At 40.5% G+C, this 19,962-nt stretch overlaps 1 protein-coding gene across 1 annotated transcript in view; it reads right to left on the bottom strand.

Moving 5' to 3' along the window:
- The window catches only part of Orc5 (origin recognition complex subunit 5), a 70,004-nt gene extending 50,556 nt beyond the window's left edge, over nt 1-19,448 (bottom strand). The window contains exons 1-3 of the mRNA XM_052173080.1: nt 19,308-19,448; nt 17,278-17,370; nt 14,947-15,147 (exon numbers count right to left, since the gene is read on the bottom strand). Of these exons, the coding sequence (XP_052029040.1) occupies nt 14,947-15,147; nt 17,278-17,370; nt 19,308-19,379 (366 nt within the window). The 5' untranslated portion in view covers nt 19,380-19,448. The remainder of the gene's footprint in view (nt 1-14,946; nt 15,148-17,277; nt 17,371-19,307) is intronic.
- Nucleotides 19,449-19,962: the final 514 nt, after the last annotated feature.

Below are 19,962 nucleotides of genomic sequence, written 5' to 3'. Positions count from 1 at the left end.
AACCCTGTCATCAAGCTCACAGTGGTTGGTAAGAAGGCTGATTAGACGTGGGTTCTTAATTCCTCTCACCCTGAAATTAACCCAGAACTGTAGTTGCCAGACAGGGACTCTTCCTATCCCCACTTCTACTGTTACAGGATACATGTTACCCCCATAGAATACTTGGTGGCCTTGTACTTTGGGACTTACTCCATACATTTATGGAAATACGACTATGTTCTAGTACAGCTTATACTGTAAGACTCGGGAGCCTTAACTTACTGAAACCCCCTAAGTGAACAACATGGATATGGGAATCGATGCAAAAAGCAAGAGGAATTTTATTTAATATAGCATGTTGGGGGTCACCTTGCAAATGGGGAGAGAACGACCACCAGCAGGCCTTTATATAGTCCTCAGTGCAACCACCATTAGGCACAATGTGATTGGCAGAACAGTGTTACCTTTATACTAATTGGTTGTTAGGGAATGAGGTAGGTGGCCAGTGGTCTCAGAATAACTCTGGGTCTTCCCTAGCTGTAGGGAACTCCCTGTGGTCTGTGAAATGTAATTTAGCCTCTCCCTTCTGGGAGGAGCAAGTGTTCCACGACCTTTCCAAAGTTCCTCAGCTGACTTATTACTCTAAAGAAGATGTCTTCAACTAGCTAACACCTCTAAACAATCGAGTTAAAAGGGTGACCATTTCCACTGTGTTATTAGGTTCTCTCCTTGACATAGGACTGGCTGGAGCTGCTAGAATAGGAGCCTTAACCCTACAAGACACTACAGATGATGATGATGATATATCTATATATCTATATATCTATATATCTATATATCTATATATCTATATATCTATATATCTATATCTCTATATCTCTATATCTCTATCTCTATCTCTATCTCTATCTCTATCTCTATCTCTATCTCTATCTATATCTATATATAAAATATCATATCATATAAAAGAGATTTTTTAAAAAGTCCATCATGGCCCTACAGGATTCCCTATCCTCCCTGACAAAAATAGCCTTACAAAACAAAAGAGGTCTAGACTTGCTGTTGCTCCAACAAAGAGAACTCTGTACAGCCCTAAGTAAAGAATGCTATTTCTATGTTGACCACTGAGGGATGGTCAAAATAAATAAATAAATAAATAAATAAATAAATAAATAAATAAATAAAATAATTAAAAAAAAAAATCAATGGCCTTAGTCAAAAAGAAACAAGTCAGATCCTACTGGTATTAACTTTGACTTATGGTCCCTACATTAATACTTTAATTAGGTTTGTTAAAGAACAGATTTATTAAATATCTCAAAGATTCAAGATGGCCCAAAACTAAAAGAGAAAATAAAAAGACTAGTCTGACTCCAAGATAGGCTTCAAGTTGACAGTTTAAGAGACTAGGTCTAAGAACTGGGCAAGTCCAGACAAGCCCAGACAAGTCAGTTACTAGAAAAACAAACAAACAAACAAACAAAAAAACAGTTTCCAGCCCCCACACCCCAGTAATGGTTCAAAAATGCCTAGAGATAAAAATAAGATAAAGCTCACTCACCCCAAAATTCCCCTAATGTACTTTAAATCATACAAGCTCACTTGGTTTATCTTGGTAATGGGAGACCCCCAACATGTGAGAATTCTACAGAATAAAACACTCTTTAAATTTACATACTATTTAAGTCCAGGGTATCATTCTTCTGGCAAATCATAGACCTTTATTAATCAGTTAGTGACAGAATATTCCCAAAGCTTTTTTTCTTTCTTTTTTTTTTTTTTTCCCCAAAGCTTTTATGGACACTTCTGCAACAGTGGGCATGTCTTGCCAGCCTCTGTGTTCTGTAGCTCACTGGGCTTATAGGCGGGATATGTGTTGGTGATTCCCCCCAACCCCACAGCCTGCAGAGCACCTGATCTGACACAAGTTAGGCAGAGGGGAAACTTCTAGTCAGTACCTGCTTGTTTTAACTTAGCTTTTAATTGTCAAACTGTTGATCCTCCTCAAACTGGCTCCCATGTTTTCAAGCCATTGATAGCTTCTTAGCTTTAAAACATGACAAGATAGTCTGTATTATCTGGTGCACTTTTTGCAGAGAATTAAAGTCCCCTTTTCTACAAAGGAGCCTGCCTATCTTAGTATCATAAACATCTACCTCTACTATTGCAAATTACATAATAACTTAAATTAGGAATAAAATTAAGATTCAGTGTATATAGTTTTCCTGAATAATTCAGATATTTTATATCCATTTTGGTAACAGAGAGCTTGTAACAATGTATGGGAATAATCTTATTTAAAATATGTAATTCCTAGTTAGCTAAGACAAATTAAAACTACGACTTACTGCAATAAACATAGAAGTTAGTTTTCTTACTCCACATTCTCATTAGAAAATTTCCCATCAATCTTCATTTAAATAAATTCTAATCTACAACAAAGACTAACTTTAAAAAAATGATCACTTTAATGAAAAGAACGTGCTACACCAAACGTCTGTACACGTTTGTACCTTGATGTTCAGATAGTAACAAATGCTTGTTGGGTATGTTCTCTGGCCTGTGGGATCTGAAACATGGCTACTACCCCATCCTCACCCTGGCTCTCCTTTCTCATCTCAGCAGCCCTGCAAATTCTATTTGCTAAAGCCAGCCATACAGCCTGGGACCAAACCTCCTTATTGTCTATCAGTTACATCTTTGAATCATCCTTCTCTACGACAACTTCTACATATTTAGATATTTCAACTTCTACAGAGATGACCTCATTTGGTTCTTACATTATGAAACTATTTTTATAGTATTAAAATGCTATTTGTCTTTCCCCATCATTTTAACATTTGCACTAGGTAGTATAAAAGCAACAGTGAGTTGCTTACATCCTAGAAATGGTAGTAATTATTAGTAATTATAGCAGTCACTGCATTCTTTACTAGCATTTGCATTAAAAATTTAAAAACTGACTTGGGGATAGAAAGATGGCTCAGAGGTTAAGAGCACTTGGTGCTCTTCCAGATGACTTGCATTGAATTCCCAGCACCCACATGAAAACTTGCAATCAAAAGAATAGAAAATACAGCCTAACTCCAGCCTTCTAAGGAGCCCCAAACACTCCCCCAGAGCCCTCTCTTTGTGCCCTTTGTTAGAAACTAGGTAAAAGGTCAGATTCCAGAGCCCGCCCTTTGTTTAGAGCTAGCAAAAAGGCTTTGAATAGGGGATCCTGGCCCCATAAGGTAACTGGAAATGAGCTAAGCTTATCTTGCTTCTGTAAACTTACACCATTAGCCCTATCCAGGAGTTCATGCAGCTATGACATTCAAGAAAATAGGACACTCGACCATATAATTGGTCACAAGACAGACCTCAACAAATATAAGAAGATCGAAATAATCCCATGCCTCCTATCAGATCACTATGGAGTAAAAGTGGTCTTCAATAGCAACAAAAACAGAAAGCCCATATATACATGGAAACTGAACAATACTCTACTCAAGAATACCTTGGTCAAGGAAGAAATAAAGAAAGAAATCAAAGACTTTTCAGAATTTAATGAAAATGAAGACACAACATACCCAAATCTATGGGACACAATGAAAGCAGTGCTAAGAGGAAAACTCCTGAGTGCCTCCAAAGAGAAAATGGAGAGAGCATACACTAGCAGTTTAATGACACACCTGAAAGCCCTGGAGCAAAAAGAAGTGAATTCACCCAGGAGGAGTAGAAGGCAGGAAATCATCAAACTCAGGGCTGAAATCAATCAAATAGAAACTAAGAGAACCATACAAAGACTCAACAAAACCAGGAGCTGGTTCTTTGAGAAAATCAACAAGATAGATAAACCCTTAGCCAGACTAACCAAAGGGCACAGAGACAGTATCCAGATTAACAAAATTAGAAATGAAAAGGGAGATATAACAACAGAAACTGAGGAAATTCAAAAAATCATCAGTTCTTACTACCAAAACCTATACTCAACACAACTGGAGAATCTGGAGGAAATGGACAATTTACTAGACAGGTACCAAACACCAAAATTAAATCAGGATCAAATAGATCATCTAAATAGTCCCATAACCCCTAAAGAAATAAAAGGGGTCATAGAAAGTCTCCCAATCAAAAAAAAAAAAAAACAAAAAACAAAAAACAAAAAAACAAAAAAAACAAAACAAAAAACCACGGGACCAAATGGCTTCAGTGCAGAATTCTATCAGACCTTCTAAGAAGACCTAACACCAATACTCTTCAAACTGTTCCACAAAATAGAAACAGAAGGAACACTACCCAACTCGGTCTACAAAGCCACAATTACACTGATACCAAAACCACACAAAGATCCAACAAAGAAAGAGAACTTCAGGCCAATTTCCCTTATGAATATCAATGCAAAAATACTCAATAAAATTCTTGCCCACCGAATCCAAGAACACATCAAAACGATCATCCATCACAATCAAGTGGGCTTCATCCCAGGGATGCAGGGATGGTTCAATCTACGGAAATCCATCAATGCAATCCACTACATAAACAAACTCAAAGAAAAAACCATATGATCATTTCATTAGATGCTGAAAAAGCATTTGACAAAATTCAGCATCCTTTCATGCTAAAAGTCTTAGAAAGAACAGGAATTCAAGACCCATACATAAACATAATTAAAGCAATATACAGCAAACCGGGAGCCAACATCAAACTAAATGGAGAGAAACTTGAAGTAATCCCACTAATATCAGGGACTAGACAAGGCTGCCCTCTCTTTCCTTATCTTTTCAATATAGTACTTGAAGTTCTAGCTAGAGCAATTAGACAACATAAGCAGGTCAAAGGGATACAAATTGGAAAGGAAGAAGTAAAGTTATCACTATTTGCAGATGACATGATAGTATACTTAAGTGACCCAAAAAACTCCACCAGAGAACTCCTACAGCTGATAAACAACTTCAGCAAAGTGGCAGGTTATAAAATCAACTCAAGCAAATCAGTTGCCTTCCTATACTCAAAGGATAAGCAGGCTGAGAAAGAAGTTAGGGAAACGACACCCTTCATAATAGCTACAAACAATATAAAGTATCTTGGTGTGACTCTAACCAAACAAGTGAAAGATCTTTACGACAAGAACTTCAGGTCTCTGAAGAAGGAAATTGAAGAAGACCTCAGAAAATGGAAAAATCTGCCATGTTCATGGATTGGCAGGGTTAATATAGTTAAAATGGCCATCTTGCCAAAAGCAATATACAGATTCAATGCAATCCCCATCAAAATCCCAACTCAGTTCTTCACAGAGATAGAAAAAGCAATTCTCAAATTTATCTGGAATAACAAAAAACCCAGGATAGCTAAAACTATTCTCAACAGTAAAAGAACTTCTGGGGGAATTAGTATACCAGACCTCAAGCAATACTACAGAGCAATAGTGTTAAAAACTGCATGGTATTGGCACAGTGACAGGCAAGTGCACTAATGGAATAGAATTGAAGACCCAGAAATGAAGCCAGACACCTATGGTCACTTGATCTTTGACAAAGGAGCAGAAAGCATCCAGTGGAAAAGAGATAGTCTTTTCAACAAATGGTGCTGGTTCAACTGGAGGTCAGCATGCAGGAGAATGAGAATTGATGCACTCTTATCTCCTTGTACTAAGCTCAACTCCAAGTGGATCAAGGGCCTTGACATAAAACCAGACACACTGAAACTAATAGAAAAGAATCTGGGAAAAACCCTTGAGGACATAGGCACAGAGGAAAAGTTCCTGAACAGAACACTTATGCTTTAAGATCAAGAATTGACAAATGGGATTGAGAGACCCCCAACTCAATGTTTTTAGACCTCTAAACAACTAGCCCAGCACAGAGCAACTGGTTTTTCTGCTTTCAGCTTGAGAAAGATAGCCCACCCTGTTCTAGTTCCAATGTTTAACTATACAAAGCCCCAAGGAAGTTTGCTCCAGATAATCTCTAACCTTCCTTACTTCCTCATTCTGTACTTCCCCATTCCATGCATGTTTTGTCCTCCACCCCTTGCCTTGTGAATTGTGGCCTCCAACCCTTGTCTTGTGATTTTTCCCCTTTAAATACCCCTGACTTCAGTTGCACAGGGTCCTCAGTCCTCTACCCCTGTGCAGTGTATGGCTGTGGAACCCAGAATTCTGGAATAAAGAAATCCTCATGCTATTGCATCGAGACCCTTTCTCTCGAGTGATTTGGGTGTTGCCTTTCCTAGGCGTGGGGTGCTGGGGCACCCTTGGTTTTTGGGGGTATTACCTTTTCTTGGTGCATGGGCTGGGAAGTGTGACTTTCCTTCACATGCGAGAATCAACTCGGAGATAAAGGGGATCCCCTCTGGAATGTGTTTGTGCTGGCTATTGTCTGTGTCCTGAGTGTCTATACTGCTCGGTTTTCTGTAACTGAGGAGATGGGAGTTTTCGGTGGACAGCTGTCCTCTCGGGTTCGTGAGAACCAGAGGACCATGGTGAGCAGACGTGCTCTGTACCACAGGCTGTGACCTGGGGAGATGTTCCCAGGTATTTTGGGGGAACTCCAGAGACCCTGGAAGATTCCCCTCTGAATTTTGGAGAGGACACGGTAGTTCTACTGAATTGGAGAACTTATACGCCCTCCAGGCCATCTGGTTTTCTGCTCTGGTTCAGTCCATCTCAGTGGAGGCGAACACTTGTCAGTTTTGTGTGTCTTTGTCTACAGTTTGACCACTAGATGGGTGCCACGGTTTTCTGTCTGTCTCACTGTGTGTCAGTCTGTGTCTATAAGCCTTTCTGAAAATTTCGGTTTTGCTTGCAACCTTCTGGTGTGGTGCGTTCGACTGGCAGCTGCTAGAGTCGAGACCATGAGGGTCTGGAGTAAGCTTTAGACACAGGAGAGAGCTGAATAAGGCTCTCCTCCATCTGTAAACAGCAAGTCAGTAATGGTGGAAGCCATGCTTTGCTGAAATCTGTTTTATCTGATCCCTGCTATGTGTGCAGGGATGCCTGGTGTCTGAAACTGGGCCCCTCTAGGGGCAAATTGTGTGATTTTCCTTGCTCTCTGTTCTTGAATCTAGAGGCCTGACAGTGGCAGGGTCAGGTTGTGTATGTGGTGTTGTTTTGTATCGTGTTTTGTGTTCTTGGACTTAGACGGACGATATTATTTTGACTTTGACTGAAAATCAACTCTGTGGTGCCAAAATCAGGTCACATGACTCAAGGTGCCAACTTAGAACAAAAGGAGAGACAAAATACTTGGGCTCTGATGCCCCCTGAAAAGGAAAACAAGTCTTAACAAGATGCCCAATGTGGCAGGTGCGAGAATTTTGGGTTTAAGTTGGTACAAATGGTTTATTTCTTTCATTTTAACTTGTTTAAATTGTTATGATCGATGTGATGTTAAACTTTGTGGTTATATTGTTCCTCTGGAGAGAGGTCAAAATAAGCGAGACCTCCAGAAGACTAGATTCTCAAATATTAAGTGAAAAAAATCTGTCTTTGTGATACTAAAATCTTTACAATTGGTATTAAGTTCAAGGCATAAGTTCTTATTTGATACAGGTTTTATTTTGATACAAAATCAAGTTTTTCATTGGTATAAATACTAAAAATTTGAAGGTACAGGATTTACACCCAGTTCTTTGTTATTATTACCTATCTGAGATGTTTAAGCCTCTGAGTTTACGGTCAAAAGAAATATCAGGCTCTGAGTTTATTGTTAGGGTGTTTTGTAGGTTTTAATAAGAAATAGCTGAAGATAGTTTAACAGACAACAGTCCACATTACTTTACATAGATAGTTGGTTTTCAAAAACTTCAAAAATCCATGGTATAAGTCTTAAAAGCTGTGTTAAGCTTTCTATATATTTTCAGTTAATATTGGTCACTCTTAGATTTCTGATGGTACTGAAAACTGTTAGTCTCACAGACAGCCCAAGTTGTTTAATCCTGAAAATGCTGATATAGATTTAAATAAATGATTTTCCAGGTGACATAAAATTTAAAGCCAGGACATGAGTCAATTCTTACAATATTAATTCTTAAGTTGTACAGAGTCATATTGGGGAGTCATGCCACATGATAGGAACTTGACATTGGCTAAGGACAATCCCTGGCTTCGGGCAGGAATCTGAAGTTGGGGCATAATAGGGAAGTAGGTTACAGCAAGAATTTTTATCCTAGGGTGGAGAAGCTCTGAGTGAAGGTTAAGCTAATTGTTCTTCCAGGTCTACGAATTCCTGAATCAAGCAGGTGACCCACCCAGCTGCCCAAGCTGTGGAGGCAAGGACCACCAGATGACTTGCTGGAACTCAGCCTGGGGTCTTGGGGGAAGGGCTTGCCCAAAATGTTAAAAGGTCTGACTGACATTAAAGTTCCAGCAATCCAGTTCGTAGTAGTGGCAGGCAGCTATGGAATGCAACATTAAGTGTTAATTCTGACAGTCTTTTAAGATAATACAGATGAAAAGGGTTCTGTTTAATTGACAGGGATGATAAACTAGGTGTTATGTCTATCTTATAATTTATAATTTACAAAATGGTAATAATTATGCTCAATTGTTATTTAGAGAGGACCACAGAGTGGAGCAGGAGAGGACCTGAGACCACCTATCCTGATACCATGGTAGCTCTCTCACTAAGGGTATATTTCCCAAGAGACTAATTAATCTCTTTGAGACTGTTTTATTTGTAATACAGGAAGCCAAAAAGATTACCCCCTCAGACAAAAAGTAAGAGGCATCTGACAGACCAACACCAGACTCCATTGGCAGGTCTCGAGGGCATGTCAGCCCACGAATTTGACCAAGGTATATAAGGTTAAGCAGGGACCAGATGAGTCACCTGCAGCTTTTCTAGAGCAGCTCATAGAGGCATTCTGCCAATATACATGCTATGACTCCAGGGGCTCAGAATATAAAGCTACTATGACAATGGCTCTTATAGACAGGGCTAGTAGAAATATCAGGAAAAAGCTTCAGAAGCTAGAGGGATTTGGTTGCTGAGAAGGTCTGTAGAAGGATTTAATATACGTTGTTGAGAAAGTCTGTAGAGAGATTTAGTACAGTTTGCTGAGACAGGGAGACAGAGGAGGAGAAGAAACAGAGAAAAAGAAAATGACAGAACTAAGGAAGCTATAGAGAATCCTGGCTATAATAGTTAGAAAAAGCAGAAAAGGGAGACAGAAAAGGATCACTGTGCATACTATAAGGAAAGAGGCCAGTGAGCCAGAGTGTGCCCTAAGAAATAGAAGCCAGGAGCAGGAATTCCCAGGTCTTGGGAAAAGTGCCCCCAAATGGCAAACCCAGGTGTTAGCCCTGGGTGAAGACAGCGAGTAGGGGAGAAGGGTTTTTCTGACCACCTCCCCCAACCCAGGATAACTGTGGGAGTGAAAGAGAAACCCACTCAGTTCTTGGTGGACACAGGGGCTCGACACTCAGTCTTCCAAGTCAATGGTGCTGTTTCCAAGAAAAAATCTTGGATCCAAGAAGCCCCTGGCACCAAAATGTACTACCTGAAGAACAGCGGACCTAGGGATGGGATGGGTAGCCCATTCATTTAGGGTCACCCCAGACTGTTCCTACTCTCTGTTGGAGTAAGACATACTCTTCAAAATGGGGAGGGGGGCAGATATGCTTCCTGCCCAACGGGCTGCAGCTAACTGGCCCAAAAAGAGAGACTGACCCCTGCTGAAAGTTGCTATAGACTGGAAACTTTTCTCCATGATGGAAGCAGGTGCTGCTATGGTGGACGGCATCTGGGTAGAAGAATCTTTACCCCCTGGCATGTCAACGCAGAAAGTGGAGCTCATTGCCCTCACCAAGACTTTGAAACTTGGAACCAGCAAGAAAATCAACATCCACATGGATAACAGGTATGCCTTTGCCACAGCCCATGTCCACAGGGATATATGCCAAGAGGACTGTTCACATCAGAGGAAACCAACAGGAAATCTTGGACCTCTTAGATGTCCTAATGAAGTCAGCTACTGTGAGTATTCACTGCCCAGGACATTCAAAGGGAAAAGACTCAATGGGCAATAACCAGGCAGAGCAAGTGGCTCCAGGAATGGATATGCAGGAGCCTATACTGATTATGGGTCTGTAAGAGACACCCATTGGGAAATGGGACAAAATTAAGGAACAGCCTCACTTAAAAAAAGGACTGAAATTGCTAACCACCCTACCAACTATTACCAAGAGAGGGTGCACACAAGAAGGGAGAACTATACTCCCCAGAAAGTAAGCCAAAGACTCACTAGGCCAAACGCACAGATGGACTCATTTAGGAGATTAAAAAAAAAAAAAAAAAAAAAACAACAACAAAAAACAACTTTGTTCTGGCAGTTAAGGGACCAAATGTATATATTTATGACTCAGGTTTTAGGCTAGAGAGATAATAGAATAGTGTAAGATATGCCAGCAAGTAAATGCTTATGCAGTAAAGAGTAGACAGGGCAAAAGACCTAGAAGAGAATAGCCTAGAATATATTAAGAGATTTTATAAAAGCTAAGGCAGGAGAATATGGTTATAAAATATCTTCCAGCATTTATAGATACTTTTCTCTAGATGGGTTGAAGCAGGAAACAGCTGCCAAGGTTAGAAGAAATTTTCCCAAGATTTAGAGTGCCCAAGGTAACTGGATCAGATAATGGTTCTGTTTTTGTTTCTAAGGTAAGTCAGAAATTGACAGAGATATTGGGGACTAATTGAAAACATTATTGGATGTACTGTCCCCAGGGCTCAAGGCACGTAGAGAGAATAAACAAAACGCTATGAGAGACCTTAACTAAATTGACCTTGGAGACTGGCTCAGGCTGGGTGGTGCCTCTCCCCTTGTTTCTGAAGAGCCCCTATCATTTTAACCTGACCCCCCCTAGAGACCCTCCCCCTCTTTGATACCCTAACTCCTTTGGTGTCCACTGGGCCCTCCCAGGAGGTGTCCCACAATATGAGATTTGCCTTAAATGCTCCAGGCATGCCAGAAACTCCTCACTGCTTCCAGATAGGCACTGGATCTGTATAAAAAGGCTTCAGGAACTGTTGCTGGAACCATGATGAAAGAAACCCTCACCAAATTGACCACAGAGACTGGTGTTAATGATTAGATAGCTCTCCTACCCTTTGTGCTCTTCAGGCCTTTGTTCTCTAGGCTCAAGACCCTCGAGTGAGTGAGGCAGCGAGCATGGAAGGCCTATTCAGGAGAAAGAGTTTCCAAGTTGGAGGTTCAGTCTATGTTAGATGCCACTGCGCAGAATAACTTGAGACTTGAAGGAAAGGCCCCTATCTTATACTCTTGACCACCCTGCTTTCTGCTTTGATGAGACCCTTTGTAATTTTACTCCTTTTGCTTACAATTGGAACCTGTGTGACTAACCGGTTAATAGCTTTTATTAGGGAAATGTATAGGTGCTATAAAGATTCTTATGCTACGCCAACAATATCAGAGATTAGGGCAGGACAATCCAGAATATATAGAGTCAGAGATTTAATTCTATAGTTCTAATATTAGAACTATTACCAAGAGAAGGAGTGGGGAATGAAAGACACCCCCCCCCAACTCAATGTTTTTAGACCTCTAAACAACTAGCCCAGCACAGAGTAACTGGTTTTTCTGCTTTCAGCTTGAGAAAGATAGCCCACCCTGTTCTAGTTCCAATGTTTAACTATACAAAGCCCCAAGGAAGTTTGCTCCAGATAATCTCTAACCTTCCTTATTTCCTCATTCTATACTTCCCCATCCCATGCATGTTTTGTCCTCCACCCCTTGCCTTGTGAATTGTGGCCTCCAACCCTTGTCTTGTGATTTTTCCCCTTTAAATACCCCTGATTTCAGTTGCACAGGGTCCTCAGTCCTCCACCCCTGTGCAGTGTATGGCTGTGGAACCCAGAATTCTGGAATAAAGAAATCCTCATGCTATTGCATCGAGACCCTTTCTCTCGAGTGATTTGGGTGTTGCCTTCTGAGGCATGGGGTGCTGGGGGACCCTTAGTTTTTGGGGGTCTTACAGGATCTCATAAAATTACAAAGTTTCTGTAAGGCAAAGGACACCGTCAAAAGGACAAAACAGCAACCAACAAATTGGGAAAAGATCTTCACCAACCCTACATCTGATAGAGGGCTAATATCCAATATATGCAAAGAACTCAAGAAGTTAGACCCCAGGGAACCAAATAACCCTATTAAAAATGGGGTATAGACCTAAACAAAGAATTTTCGCCTGAAGAAATTCGGATGGCCGAGAAGCACCTTAAGAAATGCTCAACATCATTAGCCATTAGGGAAATGCAAATCAAAACAACCCTGAGATTTCACCTCATACCAGTCAGAATGGCTAAGGTTAAAAACTCAGGAGACAGCAGGTGTTGGCAAGGATGTGGAGAAAGAGGAACACTCCTTCACTGCTGGTGGGATTGTAAGATGGTACAACCACTCTGGAAATCAGTCTGGTGGTTCCTAAGAAAACTGGACATGACACTTCCGGAGGACCCTGCTATACCTCTCCTGGCCATATACCCAGAGGATTCCCCAGCATGCAATAAGGACACATGCTCCACTATGTTCGTAGCAGCCTTATTTATAATAGCCAGAAGCTGGAAAGAACCCAGATATCCCTCAATGGAGGAATGGATACAGAAAATGTGGTATATATATACAATGGAGTACTATTCAGCAATTAAAAACAATGAATTCATGAATTTTTTAGGCAAATGGATGGAACTGGAAAATATCATCCTAAGCGAGGTAATGCAATCACAAAAGAATACACATGGAATGCAATCATTGATAAATGGATATTAATTAGCCCTGAAGCTCTGAACACTGAAGATACTATTAGCATATCAAATGATTCCCATGAAGAAGGAAGAAGAGGGCCCTAATCCTGGAAAGGCTTGATCCAGCATTGTAGGATCAAGTCAGGACTGGAACTTAAGCAGGTCAGGAAGCAGGAGCTGATGTAGAGGCCATGGAGGGATGTTACTTACTGGCTTGCTTCCCCTGCCTTGCTCAATCTGCTCTCTTATAGAACCCAAGACTACTAGCCGAGATGGTACCATCCACAATAGGCCCTCCCACCTTGATCACCAATTGAGAAAATGCCTTATAGCTGGATCTCATGGAGGCATTTCCTCAAGGTAGGCTCCTTTCTCTGTGATAACTCCAGCCTGTGTCGAGTTGAAACACAAAACTAGCCAATACAGTCCTGATTGCTAAGTCAAACTAAGAACACTGGATATTCTATAAAACAAAGAAACCTCTGAAGCACATGAAGAAAAGGCAGAGCTCATGTTAGAATATTTTCTTATCCCCTGGTTTGTGGCTTTGTCTTACATCTTTCAGACAAGTTCTGACGATGCCAGCAATGAAGAAAACCTGAGGGTGCGCAGGAAAGGGAAGGCCTGGCAAAGCGTCTATAGCCCTGCACTCTCTTTGTGGCCCTGGGTTTGTGGGCAATTTTGTATTGTGTGCAGAAGGCTTTGAATTGATAGCTAGTAAAGGAAGGACTATAGTCAGCTTTATCTGTTGTGGCATATCCATGAAGGCTTGTTATCTATTTTGATGGTTATTTTTGGGTGGGAGTCTTTTGAGGTGCTCCAACACCCATAAAGCTAATATGGGAGCAGTTATCTCTTACTGTTGGGACAGAGGGTTGTACCCTCTTAAGTTTAAAGGCTTCAGTGTTTTACCATTTTTATCATGTAGGGAGGTACCATCTTTTCTCCAGTGGAAACCTTTGTGACACTGGGGACAGACTGTCTTAGGGGCATTAGGATCTTTTATGGGAAGGGAGTTTTATGGGCATTCATTTCTTCAGTGTCCTATCTCTCCATATTTAAAGCAGACTCCTTCCATCTTTATTGCTAAAGTATTTACTAAAGCCTGAGCCACAGATGAAATCTGGTGTGTAGACTTAGCACATCACTAACTTCTCAGTCTTCATGTCTGTTCCTTCCTATCTGTTCACATAAACACATGCAATGCCACAGAACTCAGGTCCAAGACTCATCTGTATTATTGATACCTGTACTGGTAACTTAATCCAGTTTTACATTCATCACTCCAAAATAAAATCACCATGCTAGATCATGAAAGCAAAACCAACCTGTCCTCGCTGAAGCTGCTTTTGTTCAGTACTTGGTCCCAACAATGAGAAAAGCAACTAATTACCAGGAGCCATTCTCACACAGATCTCAAAACCTCAAGCTTGCTTTTAGAAGGAAAAATACTAGCTTTCAAGTTAGCCAAGTAGCAAGTTGGTCAGTACATACAGAGCTCACCTGAGTTGGTTAGAATAAACAGAGTTCACCTACAGTTAGGTTACTATAACAATCTCTTTCCACTTCACCTCCTTGTGATCATTTTGGCTTGCCAGCTTCCTTGAAATCTAGCCAGCTTTGTCATGAGATTCTGAGAGATAATTTTGAGAGACTACTTCCTAGAGACAATGTTTAGAGACAGTGCTTGCCCTCTGAGAGAATGTTCCCCGGAGACAATGTTTGCCCCCTCATACTCCATCCCTACATCCTGCTTGCTTTCCTTTATATTGTGGTGTGTAAAACAATACAATTTGACAGCTTGATCAGAATACTGTCTTGCTGTCTGTCTCTTGCGTCTCTTGTCCCCCATTCTCTCCTAGGTGGTCCGGGGACCCCGTTGACTGTCCTGCGGGTCAGGACAACTAATAATCAGACTCATTCTCTTTGGTCTGTCTCACATCTTACCACTCATGAAGCTATGCCAACATCGCAACATCAGTACTCTGCATGCCATGGCTACCACTTATTCCAGTCTGCATGTTGTCTTATGTGAATATGTGTTATATATAACTCTTCTGTTAGGCAAACCTCTCTTCTAACAGCAGCTCTGACACATTTTTATATCACAAAAGCACCTTCCACAGGGCACTTTATAAAATAAGACTCAAAATAAAAATATGGAAGTATATCTATTGCAGTTTTCAAATTAAAGATTATATAATCATATTAAATTACTTACAATATATACAGTCTGATCCTTGAGATGTTCAGCACCAGTTACTTGCTTAAACAACCGAACAAAGTCATTAAATGTTTCACAGGTCATTTCTGTAGAACACTCTGCTTCTGAAGAATTAAGATGACTCAGCTTGTTCAAAATTTGTTCCAAAAGTAGCCTCGAAGTAAAACATTCAACACAGTTCACAAAGGCATGTGGGAGCTGAAAACAAAAAGCAAAACAGGGAAAACAAAACATATACAACGGAGTTTCTGTTGGAGAGCCCCTGATTTCCTCTGTGGATATACATCTTGCTCTTCTCTGTACCCTGTGCCCCAGGAACCTGACCATGGGAAGTACACCATCAGGCCCTGGTTGGGGAAGTCCAGGAAGTAGCAGCTAGGGACGGAAGCAGAGCTGCTAGGGAAGCAGCTTGGTGCTTCAGTGTCTACACTGTGCTGTAAAGGCCAGCGCCCCAGCAGAGCACACATCCAGTAAGGCAGCTAGCCTTGCTGAGTTGGGCAGCAGTGTGTCTCTACAATTCCTTGAGGTCTAGGGATCATGACAAAGGTCATGATGAAATACTGTCCTTTCTTGAGTCCCTTGGAATGTCTTCAGCCTTTGTAGACAGTCCCTTCCTTAAACTCAGTTCACTGATAGGAGTTTTTCACTTGCTTTCCTCTAGCACCCAAAGTAAACTTGTATTTTTCTCTCAAAATATTATTATAAAGAAACCAAACTTTTGAATGTTAAAACACCTAGTGAGAACTTTATTTACTAGAGAACTTTACCTACTAGAGAAGTACTAAAAACAATACATCCTTAAATATAAAACTTCCCTTAAATATAAAACTTTCATGCTTTTATTCAGCGTTTATCTTCTGGATACTTCATAAACAAGTTTTCAAATGCAAGGTTTCAAATACACAAACCAAAGGGCTTGTACATTCAGATTCTAAAGTCAGATATGAAACTCAGGTACCTGTGTTTAAAATGCAAGCTGTTCTTTGGGATCAAAGACCAATATCTAAACCTTAAAATGTATCAAGCACTGTAATTGCAGGAACAATATATAAAAAAATTATAGCCAGGACACACAACACACTCCGACACACATATTCATACACACAATCACAGCCGAGACTAAATATTGTGATACAATAAAGCTAAAAGTGTTAAAGCCACAAAATGGGTCCACTTTAACATACCATTCGAGGTTAGGAAATATTTCCCAGAGAAGCAGAAAAAAGAAACTGGCTAAATAAACGTGTGTCAATTAAGAGGATACCGGAAGAAGAGCAGGTAAGTAGAGGAAAGTGATCCAGGGAGCAGGAGGAACAGGACAGAGTCTGAAACAGAGCACCTCAGCAGGCCACCTTAAACATGCATGCTAGCAGCTAAGGCTAGACCAGAGTTAGCAGCCTGAAGCCGTGGCCTGCACACCTGTTTCTGTGTACACACTTGCTGCGCAAATAGATATTGCTTACTGCTGGCTTAGGACATAAGCAGGTATATGATAATATTCATAAGTAGCATCTAAAACACTTTTATAACTGCTTGCAATACTGAGCTGTAACTTGTTTTTCATGTGTTAACATTTGCTATCATAACAATACCAAGGGTTGCCTCTACTTGCCCTTGTTTGCAGACAGAAGTCACTGGGTGGTGAATCCAGAAGAGGAACATGAGTCTACAAGACTCTACTTTGGGCAAATCACCTGATTACTGCTCTGAAGATTGCTATGGATTATTTGTATGAATGGGTTACAGGATGAAGACATGCAGAAATCCTTGGAGAAAGCAATGGTATGTGAAACGGAGGAAGCAATGGACAAGAGGAAATACAGGCGAAGTCATGACTTTACAATGGGATGTAGTTATTAGATTGCTTATTGCATGGGTGAGGATAAAAAAAAAGAATATTAAAAAAACTCAGTCCTTCAAGTAGGAAATAGGGAAAGAGGAGGAAAGTATGCATAGTTTTACATGTGTGAAAATTCAGAATTATCAATATTACAAATAGAAAGTGAAAAAGAAACATTTTATCATGTTAAAAAGCAAATTCTAGTATTTTTAAAAGAAGCTATTACCTGTGTACGGAACTACCAGGCAATAAAAGAGATAAAAATCTGCCTCAACTTGAAACTTTTTAATATCAAGGTTTTAGTTATTTAATAACTAATAAGTTTTAAAAATTACACATTGAAAGTATTCCAAAAAATTTGGGCAGAAATGCTTTATGTGGGTGATACTCTAGTAAAAGGTAAACTGGAACAAATTGTCTAGATTCATTCCTTCTCTAGCAACTTAGGAATAAAGGTCCATTAACATCAGGGTTAGGGTTATTCTTACCTCTAAAGTTTTCAATAATGTTTGTGTTACATAGGTCTTCCCACTGGCAGTGTGTCCGTAAATAAAGATGGAAGGAAAGCTGAAATGATGTCTCTAGGAAAGAAAAGACAAAGTTCTGTCTGTATGAAACCAAAAATAAATATTTACCGACTTGTATTAAAGTTTTATTAGTAGAGTACAATACTAAATCCACGTTATTTCAGTGGTTTATATATAAATTCTTAATACTCTGAACTTAAATTCAACTCGAAGTATGTCCCTTTATGGAATTATCTTGTAAAATTATAAGCTACTGAGCAGCACAGATTCCACTGTAAAACAGGGTAGACTCTGATAGATTCAAAAATCTACTGGGGTGACATAAAATTTAAAAATAATTTCAGATATCATTTCATAAGCAAAAAGGAAGGTCATGACAATCTTCAAAGGTTTTTTGTTCTTGTTTCTATCCAAAGCTAGATGAAATCTGCTGTTCTGGAATCCTATCACACTTGTCTACACCTACTATTTGGTGCCTTGTATAGTATTCCCTGCCCATACAAACTTCTATTGCTATGATCAATAGCATGATCAAAAGCCTCTTGTGGAAGAAAGGGTTTACTTCAACTTACAGATATAGTTCATCATGAAGGAAAATTGGGACAGGAATTTGAGGCAAGAATCTAGAACAGAAACTGAAGCAGAGGCCATGGAGGAAGGTGTCTTACTGACTAGTTCAGCTTGCTTTCTTCCCCAGGGTGGCACTATCCCCAATGGGCTGGGCCCTCCCACATCAATCATTAATCAAGAAAATGTCCTGCAGACTCACCTATCTGTTGGAGGCATTTTTTTCAGTTATGTTCTCTCTTCCCAGATAACTTTAAGTGTGCCAAGATAAGGACAAAACTATCCAGCAAGTTCCCCTTTTAAACAACTTCTACATTGTTAGCTAGAGTTGAAATGAACTTTTGCACCACTGTCAATTAACTTTTCCCCAACATCTGCCACAAGACAGAATCTGGCACAGTGCCATACACAGAGCCAGTGCTCAGAAAATACACACTTGCTAAACATATGGACTAATCTTTTGTTTTCTTCTGGAGTTATTTGCTATAGTGGTTCTTTGTATTTTCCACATGCAAACATCCTTGAAGGAAAAAAATTATTATTTTTGTTAAACGTAGTTTGAAGTAAGAGCAAAGATGAAACCTTTTCTGGGATGCACTGCTAAATCAGCACTACCTATCTAGAGTAATCTGGGTTTATCAAGTCCAATGAAGGAATGTACAGAGCATAAACAATATATTTCAATAATACAAGTAGCTATAATTGAAAGCCTTATAACTAGAAACTGCAGATGCAGTTGACCTCTAGAATTATTAACATGACTCCTTTGAGATGGAAGGAAGTACTTTTCCATGAATATTTCACCTGCCACCTCAGACTCACACCCAAAACTCTAATGGACGAAAGTACATTTTTAAAGACAAACTAAATGGCTATTTGTATTTACTCATCTTCCAGATAAGATCCAAGTGCGATTAATTCGAATTAATGAGTACAATGCAAGGCAAGTTAGAAAAACGAATGCTACCCCTCCCTATGAAAAGGAATCCCCAGCTGTGTTCACTTCAGAGGATAACCTATGCCCTCTAAATTATGTCATCTGGTAGGCAGGGAGAGAAACCCAAGCGAGACCTCTCCTGGTTTTTGTAATTCTGGAAAAGCTGCGGGATTTGAAAGGCTAAAACACAGCGTTACCCTAATTGGTCTTGAGGTAAACAGAGTGTTTAGCAAAGTTCAGCAGCAACTTGCAGTAGCTATTTGGAGCTCACATAATCTCCTAGGCAACGTCCAGCTCTTCCTCTGCAGTCTCCTTTAAAATGGACTGAGAAGTTTCTTTGGGAGAGTGTGGGACAGTCCTACAGCATCTCCATCTTAAAATAAGGGGATAGCCTACCGCCTCGCAATTCACACATTATTCCGCCCAAACTGAACAGATCAAGGACGCGTTCGCCTCTGGAATTTGGGAAGCAGTCTGACTACAATACCTCTCCAAACAGGGACTGCAAAGTGGACACTTGGGCCTCTCGACAGAGGACCACGCTCTCCAAGTGCGACATTTTGGCGGGCACCACCTTATACTGCAGACTATCAGCCCAGCTCCGCTCACTCCGGAAGCCTTGCTGGGGCGGAGCCGGCGCGGTCGAGTGACATCAGCGAGCCGCGCAACGACTTGGGCCACTCTAGTCTCTGGCGGTTGTTCTCGGTGGTTGGCTCCTGGTGTCTGGGTAAAGCTTCCTGCTCTTGCCTATGCTTTCCAGCCGAAAACCGGCGAGACAAGCTGAAGGACAGTGGGGGCATCTCACTGTCCACCTTCGGTGGCTTCAGTTCCCTCCAGAAAGCCGCACACAGAAAAATACCGAGAGAAACGAGTATTCTTTAAAAAAACGAGGCTTTCCTCTGGCGAGAAAGAGGGCAATGGGAACTCTGTGGAACTGAATAGAATAACTTTTTGGTTTGTCCTTGCAAGCTTGACACTAGATGTGGAAGTATTCGAGTGTTAGTGAGGGTAATCGGAGTAAAAATACCTGGAAGCAATATGTTAGCAAAGCCTTGAAATTAATGTATAGGAATAAGAAAAATCGTGTTCAAAGAGAGGGCTTTGGGTCCTGAAAAAAATTTGGTATAGGGACATTGACTCAA

This window comes from Apodemus sylvaticus, chromosome 2 (assembly GCF_947179515.1).
Source record: "Apodemus sylvaticus chromosome 2, mApoSyl1.1, whole genome shotgun sequence".
Taxonomy (NCBI): Eukaryota; Metazoa; Chordata; class Mammalia; order Rodentia; family Muridae; genus Apodemus; species Apodemus sylvaticus.
This window is presented reverse-complemented; position numbering and strand designations above follow the sequence as displayed.